General features: G+C 41.3%; 1 protein-coding gene across 5 annotated transcripts in view; it reads right to left on the bottom strand.

Annotated features, from left to right (window-relative positions):
• Positions 1–1,214: 1,214 nt before the first annotated feature.
• The window catches only part of LOC113027110 (UPF0606 protein KIAA1549), a 35,612-nt gene continuing 17,448 nt past the window's right edge, over positions 1,215–19,378 (bottom strand). Inside the window, exons 10-24 of one of the 5 annotated variants that reach the window (XM_026176634.2) lie at positions 16,706–16,883; positions 15,764–15,948; positions 14,220–14,381; positions 13,648–13,944; positions 11,689–11,918; positions 10,625–10,761; positions 9,575–9,589; positions 8,926–9,131; positions 7,438–7,664; positions 7,199–7,343; positions 6,804–7,118; positions 5,579–5,625; positions 4,874–5,022; positions 3,744–3,898; positions 1,215–3,393 (exon numbers count right to left, since the gene is read on the bottom strand). In XM_026176634.2, coding sequence (XP_026032419.2) covers positions 3,202–3,393; positions 3,744–3,898; positions 4,874–5,022; positions 5,579–5,625; positions 6,804–7,118; positions 7,199–7,343; positions 7,438–7,664; positions 8,926–9,131; positions 9,575–9,589; positions 10,625–10,761; positions 11,689–11,918; positions 13,648–13,944; positions 14,220–14,381; positions 15,764–15,948; positions 16,706–16,883 — 2,640 coding nt within the window. In that variant the 3' untranslated portion in view covers positions 1,215–3,201. The remainder of the gene's footprint in view (positions 3,394–3,743; positions 3,899–4,873; positions 5,023–5,578; positions 5,626–6,803; positions 7,119–7,198; positions 7,344–7,437; positions 7,665–8,925; positions 9,132–9,574; positions 9,590–10,624; positions 10,762–11,688; positions 11,919–13,647; positions 13,945–14,219; positions 14,382–15,763; positions 15,949–16,705; positions 16,884–19,378) is intronic. The other 4 variants (XM_080304946.1, XM_026176629.2, XM_026176631.2 and 1 more) reach the window with 4 other exon arrangements.

The following is a 19,378-nucleotide window of genomic DNA, read 5'->3' as shown; positions in this document are numbered from 1 at the left end:
GCCTACCTCCCTCGCAGTTTTCTCCAAGGTCAGTAGGCAGAACCGACTGTTTGACTCCTCCCTTAGTGGACAATACCCTCCTACAGGCTGGACGCACAGGCAGTAATTACCATCATGATCCAGATTAACTCCTGGGTGTGTTTTTGTTGTGTGTGTCCAGGCTGCGCTCAGGGGCAACACACAGGCAGGATTACCGTAGGGAAGGTGGGGAGAGGTGGGGGACGGTTTAGATACCGGGCAAGAGGCAGCAAGCCTGGGATACTCTGCAGCAAACATTGTGTGTTCTTTCATCATGCCCGAGATATAACTCAAACTAGCAGCATCGTGAAATTAAAAAGACGGATTATTAAGGAAAAATGAATTCATGTCTTGCCACAGCATGACTCCTGTGTATAGAGGAGATCGGAAACAAAATCGAAACACAATAAATGAACGACTTAAAGTCGATGACTATAAGTCATCAAATCCCTTATTAGGGTTTACTTCTCAAAACTAAGACCAGATGAATTTGCTGCCGTTTTGGAGCCATAAAAATAACCAAATGTGCGCATGGACTGTGAATAATGACCACTCAGGAGTGTGCTGTCAAATACTTGCTGAATTGTGCAAAGTCAACCCCTGTAGAGACAGATCAGGAGATTTACGGAACATTTAGATGCCTCACTCACTGGCTTTAGAAGCTGTGATGGGGATACGAGTCAGTGAACGAGGAGCTGGAGGTTATTTTAAGAGAAATATAAACGTGTAACAGTCACCGGCGCATCTCGATTGATTCATTTAATTGGTGTGTATTTGTATGTTCATATTTTCCAGATATTGGTGGTTAGAAAAATTCATCTCACCCAAAGGCTAGTGGAAGCATCACTGATCCAAACAGACTCTGCTGTATGATAAACATCTGTTGCATGTTCACAATTCAAAAAGACGTAAAGAGCCCACCGACTGACCTGCTTTCAGAGACGCCTAGAATCATCCATGGGAACTGGTTACGTCATGTGCAGCGCGGGAGCGCGATTTGTCCTTTTAGTGCAGCTAGTTTTCCTGTGATGTGCTGACACCCTGTGGTTTTCTGGTGTAACTACAACACCTGTAAGCATGTGACGTTTTGGATGAATGACGTCAGATGTTATGATTGCTCAAATGAAACCAAAGCAAAATAAAATCTGAAGTAATTTTCACTCTGGCAATGTACATTAATTAAAAGGCAGCTCAAGTTACAGCTTACTTTGTATTTCACAAATTCTGAAATAGCATGCTCAAAACCAAGCCAAAGAAATACAACAATTAAACATGCAAATGGAAAGTTGGGCCAGCCAACGGATCATTTTTACATAGCAGAACACGTAGAAAAGGACTGGAAATAAACAACAACAACAACAAAAAGCAACTGAGGATGAACACAAGGATGTAGTTACAGTACAGGACCAGCAGATGGAGGCGTACAGTGTGAGATGGATAAACCATGAACATGTAATGGACAACAAAGCTACAGTGTCACTGTTACCTGATGTTCCATCGATTCGTTTACAGTTCAACTGCCCTTACATCCACTGACAAACAGCCATGTTGGAATAATGATGCTTTTAAATAATTCTGTGTTAGAATTGGGAGCGTAACAGTAGACAGTCTGGTGCTTAATCAATTCAGGTGAGTCCAAAAGGCACATCACATGGAAAGGAAACATGGCATGAGAAGAACACCGTGGCCACATCAGTAAAATCACCTGGAAGTCGAGGCTTGTGCAGGGAACATTTCGAATTTGCCATATGATCCTGGCACAAACTGCAAAAACACATCTTCAAGTCCTGCTATAAAAACCCCACAGTTCCTCTTTTATTTTAATCGAATGAATTAAAATTTTAGGCCTCCGAAACATCGCACCACATCCTGTGGAAAAGACCTGGAATGACTTCTAACCAGCATGATGACTAAGAGCCAGGTGAACACAATTAAATGATCCAAATCTATTTAAAAAGCATGTAAAAATGAGTAGTTGAAGTAAACTCTTAATGAAATACAGTACACGTCTTCCCTTCCTGTTCTAACAAAAAGGCAAATCAAACGTCCAATACTGCATGAAAAAGACATCCATGTGTATTCAACACAGAAATGAGCTGAAACAGAACACTGGTGTCTGTGACTTTCCCTAATTTACACTTCTTCCATGTGACCTTCTAAAGTGTCTTTTTACGGATTTGTCCGTAAGGAATCTCTTAATGAAAAACCTGAGCCGTACCAAGTCGTCTGCATACAGTGCATCAAATAACCACATAATGAATACATACATTAAATATTGACCATAATCATCAAGTATGTCACCTTTTATTATTTGTACCACATCTGTGCCTGCGTCTTTAAAACTTGCTCAGAAACTGTTTGATCTGCTTAAAGGCTGATTTCTTCTCCTGTTTGCTTAACCATCAAGTAGCTTCTCAACACGAATTTAAAAAAACAACAACAGCACTTTAACATGAAAAAGTATATATTGTAAGCCGAGAGGTCGAACACTGTTTTACTGTAGTAAGTAAGGACAGAATAGGTAGCATTAATGAGTGTTATTACTGTGTATGGATGCCCCTTTTTTTGCCTGCTGTCTGAACTGGGTTGCTGGCTGTGAACTATGGTCTTACTGTAGGCTCTAACAGCAGGTATGGTCACGTGAACTGTATCACAGTGTCAAGGCATAACATGGCTCATCATGGCAGAAGACAGGAAGCACCTGATGGTGGAAAGGAAGTTAGGGGTCTGCATCAAAAAGAAGAAATACATCAGGTTATGTGATGTAAAAAGACATTGTGACTTCAGTCTGACACTGTATTTCTGTTTGTGAAGGCGACATAAAGTTGAAACTATGACACAGAGTCTGAGGATATGCAGCAAAATCAAGTCCGACGTCCACAGTACGTGACATTAGCGCTCCCTGGTCCACGGTAAAGAACAGGAAAGAAACACGGGCATGTCGAGTTCACGCGTTGGTTTCACGTCATCTCTGGTCAGCTGTACTCTACTGCAGCTGATCTCAGTCTCTATCAGCCATCCTGTTATGCAGTTTCTCAGGAGCAAACCTCTCTACTTTAGCAGGACTATCTCTCTGCTGTACAGCTTAATGGACTTCCATGGGAAGCACTGTCAGATTAGGTGAAGCAAGCAGGCAGGGTCAGTGACATGACTGGTTAGAGCAGGACACTAGAAGCCAGGACTTCAGCTGTGGTAGCTGGGCACAGCCGCCTGCTTCTGCGAGAGCCGCAGAAGCTCCTCCCGGATGGCCTTGATCAAGGAGGCAGAGGAATGAGTGGGAGGAGAAGTATCCAGAGGTGGGGGGGCTGTCAGATAACCCACACCATCTAGATGGGTCGGGGGGGCCGTGGGCTCCCTGATACCACTCCGGTGAATCTGGAAGATAGAGGAGGACGAGCAGTCAGGGGGTCCATAAATAGCAGGCAGGACAGAAAGGGCAAACGGAACAACAGGGGGAGGTGATAAAAAAGAAGAGAATAGATAAGATAAAAAATATCAAGTAACAAAAACAGAAGAACACCAGAAAATTAGAAGAAAACCAAACTGAAACTGTGGGTGTTTCTCAAAAGCAATACAGTTGGCTTCCTGTTAGGATCGAGTTACTGTGCGTTTGTTTTTAATAATTTGATGATTAAATGAAAAGTTTGGGATTTCATTTAGTTTCAGGTTTCAATGAAATTAAATGAACTTGTTAATGAAAAAATAAAAATGTGCAATTCACTCACTGCATCTTTTTCAGCTTCTGCTCTGGAGAAATTGTCATCATGATAGTGGTTCCAGCCTAAGCCTCCATTCTGGCCCGGAGCAGCCCTGACTCCTGCTGGGAAACCATTCATCCGACTGGACAGACCCACTTGTGCAAGATGATGGAGCTGGGCACCTAAAAAAATAAATAAACACATTATACTTACTGGCACTAATTTCCTAAAGACCCAACCTTAATCATGCCAGCTTCTTGCCCAACCTTAAACCTTACTGTATCTTCCATTCCTACTCAAAACTGCTCGGGATCACTGCAGTATTCTTTTATGCTCTCTCATCTAAGCAGAGAATATATGAAACTGTCTTTACTCGGCATCAGCGTCTGAAAATTTGTCAGCTGCATGCAAATTTATACCCACTGTAAGTGAAGTTACAAAGTTATTGGCAGCTGCCTGACTGTCTGTCCTCAGATTAGCCAAGCTGTTTTTGGGTGAGAGTGAGCGTGCACCCTGGACTGGTTGCACGTCTATCACAGATGTTCTTCAATCATTGCAGAAAATATTGGCAACCTGAATCATCTGTACGTTTTGCTGACACACCCCATTCCTGCTGCAACAAATGGCTTTAATCGCACGCGCCGCACTCAGCCAGTTCAGAAAGGGCATATTTTAAATGCAAGAGTTATTCCTCTGTAGTGACAGCTAGTGCAAAACCTTTCACGTTTGCACTAGTTATTTCTGTCAGTGTTACATATTCTCAGCAGTTTATTGTTAAACAAAGTCAGAGATAAATAGTGTATAGCTCTAAGAATAAAAAAAGGACATATTTGTGCTAATGGTTCATTTTGTTGTTTAGCTGTAACTGACAGTGGGAGTATTTACATTTAGATGGATTAAATATAGCATAAAGACTGAGACGGAGATTAAACACTGAGATAAAGAACATACATGTCTATCTTTAAGCATGATTGCTTAAGATGTGCGTTTTTTTTTTCCTATTTAAAAAAAAAAAATCTGCAAAAAAGTTGAAAACGAGATGCAGAAATGAATGGACACCATGAGCTTTGTTTGGGGGGACAGAGCAACAGCCTGAACATAAAATATTGTTGTGTTAATGTTGCATTTGTGTGATGCTATCGAACTTCCTTGTGTACCTGTGGTTCCTCCCACTGGACGCGGTCTGGCAGATGAGGGCAGTTCATCAGCGTAGAGGCCCCTGCTGGAGTACAGGCTGTCTGGCTGGAGCTGCTCACCGTGCCCTGCTGTTTCTCCTGGTGGCAGGTAGCTCGAGCCAAGGCCCTGCCTGAAACACAGACCAAAAAACTCATTTATGATTTAAGAAAACATAAGGACGCACCAATAGCTGAATTCTGGGTCAGTTTAAAGTAAACAATTTGACTAATAGCAGATGATGATTTTTCCCCTTTTTTGCACTGTTACTGAACATGGAGACATTTCATACTGTGTGTGTGTATTTGTGCTACTTTTTTAGCACGCTTTACATTTCTAATCACAGGGAGTCCTTCCTATATGGTGCAATCAATAACCTGATAGTCAAGCATTTCACAATTTGGTACCAAATAGTGGAAAACACAAATGGTTGACAGCTGATACTCTACATGTGTGTACACGTGCAGCCTTTTCAGAGTCTATTAAGAGGCAGCTGTTCAGACCTGATCCATTGAAACAATAAAATAAAGAGGACTCTTTTTCAGTATTCATGAGGCTCAACTCTATAAATGTAAACTAAAGAAAATGTCCACACGGGTGAAAGTTCACCTGTAATTATAAATAGGAAATACCTCTTGGGGTATGAAGAACATGTGGAAAGCGACTCTATTTTCAGCTGCTTTACTGACCTTGTTGCCATGCCTTGCACTGCAGCAGAGGACATCTCAGGGAATCTCTGGGGAAGACCAACAGAGATGTGCTGTGTTTAAGTGACAATGATCAAGTACCAGTGATGACAGAGGTCTCAGGTATAAACAGTGAACTGTTTTTACGAAGCATCAGGGTGTAGCGATACAAATATTGGAAAAGAAATGCAAAAGCGATTTTTAGTTGATGCAGTTATTCTTATGAGATCACAGTCCTGCTGTGTGTGTTACAATTTACTGTACTGTTGGTGGTTATTTTACATAGTGAACATTGTTATTTTTACCAAGCAAAGTTTCGTTGGATATCCATATTTTTAATAGCATATAAAAGCACCATCAAAGGGCTTTTTATGGCTGCGCTGCTCAGTGTTTCTTTCACTCTTCTGGGGTGAGCACCCGTGTTGGATAGAGGACAAAGTATTGTTATTAACAGCTGTAAAGCAGCATGAAAGATAAGAAAGCATTTAAAAAGTGTATTCAGGGAGTGAAAATGTATTCTCTGCAGTCAAGAAGGTCTGGGATTAAATCTTTAAGGTTGCACTTCCAGGGAATGAATGAATGAAGTGACACATTTAGATCTGGACCATAGAACAGCCATACAATGCTTCTATTTTGTTTTTGTTTAGAGTAGATTTTTGCACTTGTAAAGTACCGATTCGATTTTCTTCTTCTTACACAAACAACCTTAATTTCAGCTAAGCCCTCTACCTCTCATGGATTTCAAAGCCAGGGATAATTGTACATGAATAGTATTATGCTGCCGTAGCTAAGTGTTAATAACAGAGGTTGGCACTGCATAAACTGGCCTCGCTTTGTAAAGCCTTCCAAGCAGTTTCTTTGAAAGTAGCCTATACCAACAGGAATTAATAAAGATTACGTGGGTGATGGCTATATCACTGAAGGGTCTTAGGAGCTCTACATAGCCAGTGGGGGTGGGCAGGGGGGGGCTAAGGTTGCACCTTGCAACAGATGGAGGAATACTTAAGTCAGTACTTTGCTAAGAGGACGTGATTATACTGGAAGCAATAGGCTTCATGCTGAGCAGGAGAGCAAAACACCTTAAGAAAGTGAATGCAAAGCTGTGTCTCCCACTGTTTCTATTTGTAACACATATTCTTGTTCCATGCAATATAGCAGCTGAATTATTTATAGCTGACTGGATGGACAATGCTCCAGCCAGAGCGTTTGTACACAGACGGCAACTTACGCTGGGGAAAGCTTGGTAGGAAAGACCCCAAGGTCTCGGCCCATGACCTGGAGGGCTAGAGTTAGGAGGGTTGCTGTTGACCCCTGGGAGAGTGATCCCAGCAGTGCTGCCCTGGGAAGTGGGTGACACAAGAGCGAAGGCGTCGTCCAACAGGGAGTGCATCTGCTGCCGTGCTTCCTCGATGGAGGGCTGTGGGGGCATGTACGGTGGTGGGGGAGGGGCATGGCCGGGAGGAGAGGAAGTGGGGGCTGGGAAGACATCATCTGTGGGGGAAGGACTCCTGTGAGGGGATCCTGGGCCTTGGTCAGGGTCCGACTGGAAAACATAGACGGCAAAGAACTCAGAAAGGTTGCAGGGTCCGTGAAAGGTTTTCCTACTTCTTCTGTGTTACTCACCACATAGGCAACATTGTTGACCCCGGGGCACTTTCTGTAAGCAGCATCAGTGTCTTCAGTGATGAGGTGGTCTTTGTCTGCTTCCATCATGCCTCCATTCATCTGGTCTTTCATCCTCTGCTTTGGTGAGCGCCTGCCTCGACCACTTAGAAACACATGAAGAAAGAGAGAAATATATTATCAGCATGCACAGAAAATCAAGTTCTCCACCAAAAAGTAAAAAATTCATAACCTCTAACCTTTTCTTGGGTTCCATGAAGACGGAGGGCATCTGAGCATCCGGGTCCAGGATCTTATCGATTTGCATCTGTTCTTTGCGATAAATACGATCCGGATCCTTTGCATCGCCAAGACCGCCTATGTCATCCATAGCTGGGAAGTCATAGTGGCCCTTCCTCTTGGCGCGAAGACGAATCTTGTTACGATGATGCTCAATTTCTGACTTGTGCCTCAACGCTACCTGGATCTGAGGATCAAATTACAATTATCAGTATTAGCTCGTTTGGCAAATTATAAGAACCACAGAAGCATCACAAATGAAATTTCAACCACGTGTGAATTACATCTTCCAAAAGACTCTGGAGGATTTCACTTTGTTCCTATGACTTCTTCTTTGAGAAAGAACATTTTCAAACTATCTGACCAAAGAGTTTGTGTCAGGGTTTTGTATTTTTTATTCTGCATTGAGATGAAATTTTTCAAACGAACAGATGAGACTCCTGCAAGGCCTGTGGGGAATAATTAGCCTGGTAATTTTTTAACTTCAGCACTAAAAATACATCAACGTAAACACACTGGAGACAAACTGAAATACTGCAAAGAATGTGGGAGATGCTTCCCCACATCAGGTGACTTAAAACGACATGAACTCTTTCACAGTGGGGTTAAAAAGCACCTCTGTGCTCAGTGTGGGTCATCCTTCACCACTACAGGTGACCTTAAAACACACAAACGAGTCCACACAGGAGAGAAACCATACAAGTGCAGACACTGTGACAAAAGCTTCTCATGTTCAGGTAATCGTAACGAGCATGAACGTACACACATGGAAGGAAACTACAGCTGTGAGCTTCGGTAATCTCAGTTCATACTCCGCACACAAACGATCCCACGTTACTAATAAACTGTTTCACTGTTACCAATGTGCCAAAACATTCACTTCATTATCTGCTCTTTGCAAACATCAGCGTGATCACGCAGGGCTGAAATCGTTCCCATCACAGGATCATAGTAAATCTGAAGAGAGAGAAACATCCTCTTCTGATTTCAGGGTCAAACTTAAACCCCTGGAGATCAGGCGCCACAGAGTTCAGATAGACTCTGCTGTAAAGATCTAATGAGGCAGCTATGAATGAAAATGTTCCCGTAGTTCCATTTTAATCTTTGTAAACTGTTCTTCTTTAGTGTTTGTGTTCAGTGGTTACCTTTTTTTTTTTTTTTTCCAGTGGTTGGATGAAAAATCTGTTTCCTGTTCTCAAGTTTTTATTGAATGTATTTTGTTAAATAAACTTAGTTAAAAATGTTAAATAAAGAAACAGTTTAATGACAAAAAACCCCCAAAACTTCAGCACAGCACAGTAAAACGATATCTTACTGTAACCCACGTTTTTCTAATGTGCTTGCGAAAGTAAAGCAAATCTTGATCCAGCAGTTTTAATAAAAAGACACTTTAACATTAAACTGCTGGATTATTTATCTCCTTAAAAAAGAAAATGAGAGCAGCAAACCTCTTTGGTCATTTGGTTTGTGTCTGACAATTTTCCATTGACGGGCGGACTGTGGAGTGGTGGGACAGGCATAGGCTGCATGGCGATAAGCTGGACTTTATTGGGGAGTCTCCTACTTGCGTCGGTGCCACGAGATATCCGATCAACATGTTCAAAGATGGAGGCTGAAGACAGCTGCTCATTTGTATCGTTCATAGGAGGAGGACCTGTGGAATAAAACAAAGGTCGTGACATGTTAGCAGCGAGTTCACACCGTATGCTAATGCTGATCTAAGCTAGGGGACAGAGATTTTACACAAACAGCTAATGCATAAGGATGACTAATGAAACATGTCCGTGTTTCTTTACCACTTCACTATATTCAAAATATTGGTTGTAATAAAAGTGTGGAGTAAATTTCTTGAGGGTTACGTGAAAATAAAACATTGATTTCTATTTCCAAAAGCTAAGCTTTGTTTCAAACAATGTCTTTTGCCTTTGTTTGTGAAGTTATTGTTTCCATGCTGTGACCGACAGCTCAGCACAGAAGTGATGGATGGTGAGAACTGTGCACAAAACTACCAAAGAACTAACAGACAACACACAGACAGCTGCTGGAGGTCAAGCCTGAGGTCTACAGAGACAGAGACAGAAAGTGGCAAGCTCTTACCAATTCTATTCTTGCCTGCAAACCACAAAAGAAAGGAAAGAGAGTCTTACTAGGGTGAAAGAGATCAAGTAAGAACAAAAATCAAAGTGGTTGCTGCATACTGACAACAATATTAAAAAACAACAACACAGAGGTGCAGCTGACACGGATGCATGAGAGAAAAGAAACATAACCAGGAAAGATCAAAAGAAAGGAAAAGGCAAGTTTCCATAGGTGATACTTTCATTTCTTCAGATCTTTTATTCAGTAGCTGGAAAAAAGCAAGGAAGATGTTGCTCTGAATAAGAAGAAAGCAAAAAAAGATGCAGCAGATTATTTAATATTGAATGTGTTTCATCTGGAATCTAATTAAACTCTTTTCATCCACCAGGTATCCACCGACCCAATTAAGCTAATACTACTGTTTGGTTGTTTTATTTACATTCTAAATGAACCAAGTCTCATACGTGCATCTGGGATTTTCTCTGGATATGACAATTTGGCAGAAATTAAATTAAAAAAGGGGGGTTGCTGTCAGCCTAACCCAATCCTAACCTTAACCAGGTTAAAAGCACCGGGCAGAGCATAGTACAGTATCAGCACAGACTTATCAATAACAAAACACAGACTGTTCCTCTGTGTGTGAGTCAGGCTGCAGTCTGCGTGCCCGACTGCCTCGAGGTCCAGCACGTAATCTCTTGAGTGGCACTGCAGGCTTGAATCTATCAAAAAGCTGTCAGATAAAGTAACTTTAGCATTTTTTTTCTTTTTCCTCAATTCCTCTCCGTCTCGTCTTATTTTGACCACTGAATAGAAATTCCTACCAGCTGCTTCTTTTACTTTCACTCTGTTTTATGTCCTTGCCTGGAATCTCTTCACGTCTCCTCTGCTTTGTCTTTTCTTCCTCCCTTTACAATCTCAAACTGGCCTCCCTGTCAATCAAAACATGCTAGCTGTGGTTGCTCTCTCTTTATCTATTTATGTCAGCCAAGTCCCTTCATTTTCTTCCTCCCCCTCATATTTGCTCTCCGTGTTTGGAGGAGCGAGTTGAGTGTTGCCAGGGCCACTTACCGTTTAAAACATTGATGGGGACCTTACGGGTCTGCTTGCTGTCGCTGGGCGTGGCCTGGGCTCTCAGGTTCTCCTCGGTTGATTCCCGCTCACTGGAATGGTCACTTAACACAGAGTCGCCATCTGATGAGGAGATCCTGCCCAGGAAAGACACACAAACACAGCCTTAGATGAATAATTGAAGCCCAAGAGCGCACGAACATGCTGCAATGTCATGCATAATCAAAACCTGCGCTCTTGCAGAAAGGTAAAAGCTGAGAGGAGACTTCTAAGAAATAATAACATTGGTTATAACTTGTTGAAATAAATGCCTTAAAGAATCTCCGCTGCCAGAATGATTACATTCATTAAATAATTTGTCTTGGATGGCTGTCGAGCAAGGAGGAACAACCAGCGCCAACTGCCCAATAAAACAGCCTGATGTAATGGAAGACATTTGTAACAGGAGTTAATAAATGTATCCAGCAGTAACTGCTGTACTTGTTTTGGTGTCACATATCTAATAACCAGAAGAGTGAGTGTTCTGGGAAAGGCTGGTAATGTTGCACAAACTCATTTAAGCTGTCGATATCAAAACTGAAAATTCTTTAGTTAAGCTTTGATATTATTTCAAATGTAGGAAAATAGGGCCAGGGCAAAAATATTTAAAGAACAAAGTAAAATGAATATTTATAATGCACCTCAGCTTAACCTCTGTAAGTTACACAGACCTGTCTGAGGGAGCAAAAGAAGATTCCTCCTTCTTTGGTGCATAAATTAATCAGAAGATCTGTCAAAAGCTTTTTGTCTGGTTGGCTAACTGCCCCAATTGAAGGAGGCAGAAAGTCACCTCAGTTGGGAAAACAAGCTGTAATAAAATCTATACAGAAATGTTAACGCAATTTAAAAAATGCTACCAGTGTTTCACCAAGTGTGGAAAATAAAAACACTAAGGTGACCGTATCTCTAAAATATGCTGGCTGTAATCATGAACTTCACTAGAACTGCTTATCCTCTCTTTATTTGCTTTAGGTAAAGTAAGCCTTTATGTTTTGTCACTTTCCTGTTCTGCGAGCAGCACTGACCTTCCTCTCCTTCGACCACTGCGCGAAGCCTTTGTGGAGGAAGCGGACGTTTTGGAAATGGGAGTGGGGATCTCCCCATTCTCAGATGGGCTGAGGCCATCTTTAATGGATACTTGGACGGGCCCGAGGCCAGACGGGACAGGCTCCTGGATCACCATGACATCATCCTTGCTCTGCTGGCCAAGGTGCAGCTTGGCAAAGTCAAAGCCTTTAACGGTGGGAGCCTGCAGCTAAAGAAACGGGAAGAAGAGAAGGAACGAGTGGATAAACATGAGCCGAAAGCTGCACCAGCAAGACAGCGAGGGAGCGAGCACGACTTTCACTTAAGTATTTACTTATTGACAAGCATTCACCGCCTCATTGTGACATTAACCTTTACTTTTTAAAGCCTCTGACTTGAGAGTAATACTGCAAAAAACAGGGAACTGAAGGCTCAGAAAGTGATAGTCCAATGTAGTGCAATGAAATTCCATTAAAATTCCAGATTTGTAAATGAGGGAAACATAATTGGGCTAAATGACTGATGAATGGATGCCCAGTGGGAGACTCACACAGTCAGACAAGAATGAATAAAGAGAAAGTCTCTGAGAAGAGCGAGAGACTTGGGTAAACATTGACTTGGTGTCTCTGTTCTTGGGGTGGTGGGGGATGGAGGCTGGAGCAGTGAGTGTAAAGCCCTCAGGACTTCCCGTCAGCAGAAGAGTAAACAGAAGATGTCAGATCTGAGTGTGTTTGCAAGCAGTTTGTGAAACTCTAGTCCTACGACACTGAAATGTGGCAACAAGCAAAGAGTGACGCGATGTGTTCCTCCTAATTCTCTGCATTACATGTGCGCACACTGAGTTTACTGAGGCAAAATGTGCAGCTTAGAAGAGGCTTGTTGGTATAAAATTCCTAATCCAGTTTTCTGCTTGCCTGTATGAAACTGCTACTCCTGGGGGGAGTGAATGGGTATATGATTGTGTGTACTGTTCTCTGTGGCGCACAAATGAGGCCAGTCTTTGAGGGGCACAACACCTCAAATACTAAACTATGACTCATTATAGCCAACACCGAAGCTGAACGCACACAACACTTACACATGACTTAATCATAGCCATAATAAACCATTTACAACAACACAGACACAACGTACAACTCTGTTTCCTAAAAAGGATTATTAGGTCCTTTAAAACGTAAAGATAACACGTGAAAAACTATTAATTTTCCCAAAAAATAAATGCTTACCGTACATTTGGTATAAGAAATACATTTTTAAATAGTTGGGACAGGAGCTACAAAGACTACAAAAATATTTAAAAGAAAAAAGGAAACAAAAATGACCAAACAAACAAACAAAATCTAAACAAGTATTACCGTAGTCACATGAGGACTCAGGTTAGTGACTTGGGTTTAAAAAGAGAAACAGATGCCTTCACCACATTGTTTTGAAATTGCAATTAATTTGGAGAGTTTCATCATCTACAGCACATAATATCATTATTTTAATGATATTAAAATAATGATGATGAAACATTATTTTAACATCATTAAAATATGAAGAACTAAATAAATCTCTGCAGCAAGTCCCAGAGCTGCATCCCTGCAAGTTGAAGGTATCATGCAAAGTAAAGACACATAAAAATGAAACAGGAGTGACTCTGAACTGTCGAGCACTTTAAATCAAACTAATAATGGAAAAACATTTTGCTTGCAAAGAGGTGAAGCAACACAGCAGTAAATATGCTCCTGTCCCAACGATGTTGTTAAAGTGGAAACGACGGTGTTTCGTTAAATACAAGCTTCATGTGATCTGTAAACATTCTGATTCTTTTTCTATGTTTTGTGAGGGGAAACAGAGTTGTATACATGATCTACCGACTATAAACACACACTTTTCTCTCTAGATACCATAATGAGGGAGATCCTACATCTATAAACACAAACAGGCACTAATCTCCCGTCTACTACATGAGATACCTCCTCCTCGGCTCGTCTCCCTTTAGACAACACTTTCTTTTTCCCGTCTTTCTTCACTTCCTCTGGTTTCTTTTTCACAGCTTTGGTCTCTTCCCTTTTTTGCTCTCTCGATGTACCTTCTTTCCTTTTCAGTTTCTTTTTATCCTCTTCCTCCTCTTCTTCCTCCTCTTCTTCTTCAGTTTCCTCCTCTTCTTCCTCCTCTTCTTCTTCAGCTTCCTCCTCTTCTTCTTCTTCAGCTTCCTCCTCTTCTTCGTCCTCATTTTTCATACCCTGATTGCTCTTGAGAGCTACTGATCTCTAAGCAGAAGCAATGATGAATAAGATAAATTGTTCTGCTGATAAGTGATGAGCTACTATTTGTTATTATATGAGCTACTGTTTGTTATTTGTATCACTTGTAACAACAAGTAAACACCCAGACTATAAAAACTGACTTCATATAACGTGCATACGGTCTTGTTCTTTGCATAATTGTGCAACACTTGAATAATAAACCATAAACAAGTTACTTCCAACAAACATACAACAGGTCTGACTACATTTTCTACAAATCACCAGACACTGCTTTGTACCTTCCCCTTTTTAAAATCCTTCTCCTCCCCTTCCTCCTCCTCTTCATCATCTTCTTCCTCTTCATACTCCTCCTCTTCATCCTCACTAAACTCAATACCTTTTTTAGTTTGAGGGAGTCGCTGTTGACGAGAGGTCCTTGATTCTCTGAGTAACATAGTAGACTGAGAGAAGAGGAGTGGTGTTAAGTCAAAGACGAATGTGTGGATCAGAGAGGATGAGCCACTGATACACGTCTGAGTCAGAGCACTGACCAAATGCTAAGGTTATGTTCAAGTAAAGGGGAATCAGACAGAGATGAAAAGATGAGGCAGTTTCTGAAACCAAAACATCCAGAGAACCACCCAAACAGGCTGCTTGTAATCAGGAATGGAAATAAACATACATAGGATGGAGTCTTACTCCTGTCTTGCTCACATGTATTCTTAGTCCAAGCTGAGGTTTGCAGGTGGACACGTTTTAGACAGAGATTCAGCAACTGTTGTTCTCTAATACTACTGTTATGAGTACAGCGCTGCAAATATGTTAAACACCTGTGTGGTCTTATATTTCTGCACCACATATGAACTTCACCAAACTAATACAAACAAAACAAGACAGCCAAATACTGGCTGTTAAGTTAATTTCTTACTTAGGAATAAAATATACAGCCTGACATTAGAAGACTGAATAAAAATATTCGTGACGATAAAAAGGGACAAACACATGCAAACGTGGAGGTTTCCAGACTAACGAGTACACAGATGACAGAATCGGTCAGAGCAGGTATTACACAGACGCCATCTAACAGGCAAGTTGTCTAATATTGAGCCAATGTGTGAAGAGTGCAGGAAGAAAATCCCTGTGATCACGCTCACATCATGTATAGCACCCCGCCTCCTGCACTCTGCTCATGTGTCAAACCTTGCCTAAACCAAACAGAGCATTTGCAATAGTGAGAGGTTGTGTGCAGTTTGTGATTGTCCACCAGACAAGGGCAGTCAGATTTATTCACTGTCCACAGCTTATGTCTGAAAGCTGTTTCAGGGAGGGTAATACTATGACAGAAATCTTACTTAGGGCAGCCAAATAGCATTACTTCTAAAATTAAGTGAAGCTACAAAAGCCAGAGAGGCTTTTCAATAACCACAGATTGAACACAAAATGAGCCGAAGGGAAACTGTCGAGCAGGATTGTTGGTTGTTTCAAGCAAAAAAAGAGCTGCTGAGGCTGTTTGCTGTATGAGCAGCATCATAATTTTTAACCCAGCACATGTCCTTCAATATGTCTCTGCTGGAATCATTAAAGTTTTACTAATGTCATCCAGAAGACGGCATCATGATGTCCAAATCGGTGAGGTCTAGCAGCACAGTCATGGCAGTGACAGATAGCCTTTATTAATCATGCTGATTTATAATCCCAGGATTAATCCAGTAAATCTAATTAACAAACTATTTCTAACAAAAACACCTTCATTACATAATTACAAATATAAAATTTACGGCACAAAAGTCATTTTGAAACACTGATGCAGGAAAGCATCTGTAAAGTAAAGATGGAACTTTACCTTTTGTCTCTGTTGGATGGAGGTCATGGCGTCTGGCTGGAATTCCAGCTTGTCTGTCCGACACAACTTCCAGTAAAGGATGGAAATGATGACGACGACCACGAGGAGGGGGATCACAACCCCGATGATGATCCACATGTTTGTGTTCTCATTGTCAGAGGGTGAAGATGTCACTTTTTCGACAGCTGTGATTAGAAAAAACAAAGAAACCATAAACTGCTAAGTTCATATATTGACTACAAAGGAGGAGAAGGTGTTTTTAGAATCCAGGTTCTTTTCTGTTACCAGTATTTCCCATCGGTTGGCTGCTCTTCACATGTTCTGTATTTATTAACAGTGACACTCCTATAAGCTAATGAGCTCATCTTTATTGAGTTTCAGCCTTGATCGAACTGAATCTATAAAGGTGAGCGATTTACGGGACATCTGTAAACCGTAGCTACAGAAAATAACCTGGATTCGTTTCTCCCTGGACAGACACGGCGCTGCTTTGGTTTTAATTAACAGTCACTTCATCCTCTGGGAAAGCACCATAAAAGAACGCAATCAGAACGGAGACAGAACTCCCTTGAGGGGCTCTCATTAGCCTTCATCCGTTGTTTAGATTCCTAATAAGGAAGACAGGGTTTGGGTGCAGCGTGTACAAAGGGAGATAATTAGCTCAAATGTTACTATAAACATGTAAAGATACACATGGAGCTGGCAGTCAGTATCCTTTCCTCTTATTAGGATCTTGAGAACAATTAGCCATTACAATAACAGTAATGATGGTGAAGCTAAAATAATTAGTCTTTTTTTGTTTACATACACTAAAACTTCCTGCCAGCATCAAAGAAGAAAGAAAAAACACACTAATAAATTAAATAAATTCACACGGGAGTGTTTGATTGACTTGAACTATCATAGATAATCTTTTTTATCTATTTATTGAGACATACTTACGTTGTGCCAATATGCCCTGTACACGATATCCCAGGACAATAGCAGCTCTTTGGACATCCAGGCTGTTAAGCAGGCTAGCAGTCTGATCTGCAGGCATCCTCTGACCACTAGGCCCCTCCACAAAATACACTATTTCGAGGGGGAGGTCAGTACCCGCCAACCGGCTTGTGCTTACAACCTGGGAATTAAAACAAGGAGGACTGGTAAAGTGTTTCAGAATGCAGTTTTGAACAGATATGGGTAATTTTCTTTAAAGCAACAGCTGTGATAGATAAAAGGCAGGGGAAGAGCAGATCTTCTTAAACCCCGCCCCCAAAACATTCAATGTTTTATGCATCATAAATTTATCCTCCAGGGTCAGACTGTCGAAGGAGCTCTACTGTAACTTCCTGAGGCATCTGAGGGAAAACACTAGCTGCAAATGACCCATACTGTCAAGTGTGCAATTGCGCACCAGTGCATTGAAGTTGAAGGGATGCTGTGTTGACACAGTGGAGGAGAGCGAGCTCTCTGGAGCAAGTCGAAGGGGACAGAAAATTGCTTCCAGGGAGCAATATAAACATAAGAAGATATAAACATAGCAGGATATATGGAAGTGCTTCAGAGGTGCATATGGAGATGACCTTAAAAAGAAAAACAGGTGTGTTTTTGCGTCTTATTAGAGTCACAGATCTTCCTGATCACACCCCAGATTTGACGGCTGTCATACAATAACAGAGTCACTGCCAGACCTAGTAACTCCTATATGATGGAAGCCCTTTTACCGAACTGCCAGTAATCTTATTTTTCCTCCAAAGGTAAGCATTTCCAGATGGTGCGGGGGGAAATAAAGGCTGGAGCATAACGGACTCTGTTTATTTGCTAAGGGACAAAGGCTGTCAATTCTCAGTTTTGTGGTCGTTAGTAGTGTTAAAGGGCATTTCTTTTCTTGGTTCACTCCTTAAGAACACAAACAGGGGACCATGTACGTTACCCTGAACTTCATTTCCACGTGCATGCTTTAATGTTCCCATTTGTGTCCTTATACGACAAAGTTTCCCATCTGAAACATTTGTGGATAAGAGACTGTGCTCGAGAAAAAAAATGACAAAATGCTTCTAAAAATGGATTCATGAAGGACGACCACACTCTAAATTAAAAATGGAATTTCTGATGAAGGTGCTAATGGGCAAAGTCTCACAATCTTAACAGTAAAGATGACTTTTTAATGGAGACAGTGGCACCTCATTTTCTGCCGAGCCTTACAACATTAATCATTGTTGTTTTTTTTATTTTAACGACAGATTTGAGATTTGAGACTTGAACCATTTGACCTTCTCGAGTCCACCTTGCTGTATTTAATGCTTATACAAGCACCTGAAAGTTACAGAGTTCTACAAACTAAACAAAATGTAGTTTTTAAAATAGGGACTGACTCCTGTGTCCACAATATACACACTGTTGCATTTTCATATCCTTGTGGGGACATCTAATTGACATAATGCTTTCCCTGGACTCCTACCCTAACCCTGACACTAAAACCACAAAAATGTCTTCAAACTTGTGCGGATGGGGATTTTGTCCCCATAACGGCCGTTGGTCCCCACAACTACAGTAAATTTACAATTTTTGTTCCCTCAAGATATGTAAAGATGGTCCAAATACACACACACAGACACATAACCATCATTTTAGGTCACAATTTGCATACCTCTTGGAGAGCCATTGCTTAAATATTTTTCAATTCTGTCCGATTTGTCTTTTTGACCGATTTAATTTGACTGATTTGTTTGTGTGTGTGCAGCCTCCCCGATGGTGCCCTGAGGCACAAGCACAGTCTGCTGTCTGTATTACTGAAAAGAGTAAAGTGCAGGTCATGCCTGGGCTGCCACAGAAAAACGGCCGGGCAGACTCCCTCATTCAGGGTTTAATCCAGTCCGTGTCTGCTTATTAGAGTGGAAAGAGGGCAGTGTGAATGCGTGTTACTGCACAGCCCAAATTCAACCTCCCTTTCATCTGTCTGGGCAGACTCATAAGATATTCTCAGTGGTGACAACACTACACTCGTTCTGTCATGACAGTCAGGGGCATCTGTCTGAGATACACCATAATTATTTATGTGCAAGAAAGCAAAGCAGAAGTTCAGACGCTTTCATCCAATAAGGCACTCGGAGATGAGTGTTTTTGAAATATTAAAACAGGCTTCTTATATAACAGCATTCTATCAAGTGAATAACACATTATCATATTTATGGATTTGAAAAAATATCATTTGGAAGAGCAGAAAGGATGCCAGAGCTAAAATTAGAGATCTAATCTTAGCAGAAATGCAGACAGCAAAGGTTCACCACTGATGTGCTTCTCTTTTCTATATTATTCTGTAGAATTCACCGAGGCAAAAACAAAGGTCCTAAATGGATGGACATGATGATATTTAGCACTGACAGTCATCTTGTCTTAGCTTGACCAGTTACTTTTGTTTGAATTTTCTGCTTCTCTTCTGATTTCCGAATCTTTACCTACCACTGACTCTGTGACAAACATTCACTTTTTGACTCTTTAGCCCCCCAACAGCAGGATACAGACAGAGAAAAAGACACAATTATTAACTGACATGCTCTTAGGAGCCATCGAGTATAAGGAGGACTGGGATAATGAGGAAGAGGACAAAAAAATAGGCAACATGAGGTTGTG

The sequence above is a fragment of the Astatotilapia calliptera genome, chromosome 7 (assembly GCF_964374335.1).
Source record: "Astatotilapia calliptera chromosome 7, fAstCal68.1, whole genome shotgun sequence".
Classification (NCBI taxonomy): domain Eukaryota; kingdom Metazoa; phylum Chordata; class Actinopteri; order Cichliformes; family Cichlidae; genus Astatotilapia; species Astatotilapia calliptera.
Note: the sequence above shows the minus strand (reverse complement) of the source record. Positions and strands in the feature narration are given on the sequence as shown.